The 1,710-nt window shown below is 36.3% G+C and overlaps 1 protein-coding gene across 1 annotated transcript in view; it reads right to left on the bottom strand.

Moving 5' to 3' along the window:
* The window catches only part of LOC106475551 (sodium- and chloride-dependent glycine transporter 2-like), a gene marked incomplete at its 3' end in the record, with an annotated part of 28,982 nt that overhangs the window by 2,277 nt on the left and 24,995 nt on the right, over positions 1-1,710 (bottom strand). Inside the window, exons 7-8 of the mRNA XM_013936229.2 lie at positions 1,408-1,542; positions 200-303 (exon numbers count right to left, since the gene is read on the bottom strand). Coding sequence (XP_013791683.1) covers positions 200-303; positions 1,408-1,542 — 239 coding nt within the window. The remainder of the gene's footprint in view (positions 1-199; positions 304-1,407; positions 1,543-1,710) is intronic.

The raw sequence follows: 1,710 nt of genomic DNA, 5'->3' as shown, positions 1-1,710 counted from the left end.
ATAATTAGAAGTATCTTCAAGGTTAGGAAGTTAAAACAGTGGGATAATTAGAAGTATCTTCAAGGTTAGGAGTTAAAACAGTAGGATAATTAGAAGTATATTCAAGGTTAGGAGTTAAAACAATGGAATAATTAGAGCTTTATTAACAACCGATTAAATGGTTTCAAATATTCTAGTTTTATTAATGAACAATACTCACTTGTAACAGTTGTTGTAAAACGGATTGTAGGAAGACAAGGTTATGAGACCACCCCAAGCTGGACTAAGGGCAAAGAAGATCTGGACAGCTGCGTCTCCCCAAACCTTATAGCATTACGTATACAGAAGCATTTTAGTAAGTTTATTTTAGAATATTCTTACATTACAACATCACACAAGTTTTCCAAGAAAACCGTGATCTACAGCCTTGCATGGATAGTAATACCTTATTTATTAAAATTACAGTTCACCGTCACTGTACCAAGTACGGGGTTACAGTTCATTGTCACTGTACCAAGTGCGGGGTTACAGTTCATTGTCACTGTACCAAGTACGGGGTTACAGTTCATTGCTTCTGTACCAAGTACGGGGTTACAGTTCATTGCCTCTGTACCAAGTATGGGGTTACAGTTCATTGTCTCTGTACCAAGTACAGTGTTACAGCTTATTCTCTCTGTACCAATTACAGGGTTACAGTTAATTGTCACTGTACCAAGTACAGTGTTACAGCTTATTCTCTCTGTACCAATTACAAGGTTACAGTTCGTTTTCTCTGCACCAAGTACGGGGCTACAGCTCACCAAGGCTCTGTAACAAGTACAGTATTACAGCTCTGTAAGAAACAGTATTACAGCTCACTATAGCTCTGTAACAAGTACAGTATTACAGCTCACTAAAGCTCTGTAAGAAACAGTATTACAGCTCACTAAAGCTCTGTAACAAGACAGTATTATAGCTCACTAAGGCTCTGTAACAAGTACAGTATTACAGTTCGCTAAGGCTCTGTAACAAGAAAGTATTATAGCTCACTAAGGCTCTGTAACAAGACAGTATTATAGCTCACTAAGGCTCTGTAACAAGTACAGTATTACAGTTCGCTAAGGCTCTGTAACAAGTACAGTATTACAGTTCGCTAAAGCTCTGTAACAAGTACAGTATTACAGCTCACCAAGGCTCTGTAACAAGTATAGTATTACAGTTCACTAAAGCTCTGTAACAAGTACAGTGTTACAGTTCACCTGATGTTTGTAACAAGTACCATGACAAGCACAAAGCTAGAAAAAAAAATCTTGGCATAAATTCAGAACGTAACGTATTCTGTCTTTCCATTTACATAGGTTAGAGAATATATATAATCGAATCATAACACTAGTATTAGCATTGGAGAAATGTTTACAGTGAATATTGAAGGAGAACAATTCACCATACCTGAGCTTTCATTAACCGACTCCAGACGGGTGTTATATACCAAAGAATCCCCTCTTTAGCCCCTGGAAGGGTGACTCCACGAATGAACATGATTACCAAAACCAAATACGGGAAAAGTGCCGTAAAATATACCACCTGAACAAAAAATATAAACTCACGTAAAATATACCACCCGAATAAAAATATAAACTCACGTAAAATATAAAATCACGTAAAATATACCACCTGAATAAAAATATAAACTCACGTAAAATATACCACCCGAATAAAAATATAAACTCACGTAAAATATAAAATCACGTA

Source organism: Limulus polyphemus, unplaced genomic scaffold, assembly GCF_000517525.1.
Source record: "Limulus polyphemus unplaced genomic scaffold, Limulus_polyphemus-2.1.2 Scaffold8790, whole genome shotgun sequence".
Classification (NCBI taxonomy): Eukaryota; Metazoa; Arthropoda; class Merostomata; order Xiphosura; family Limulidae; genus Limulus; species Limulus polyphemus.
Note: the sequence above shows the minus strand (reverse complement) of the source record. Positions and strands in the feature narration are given on the sequence as shown.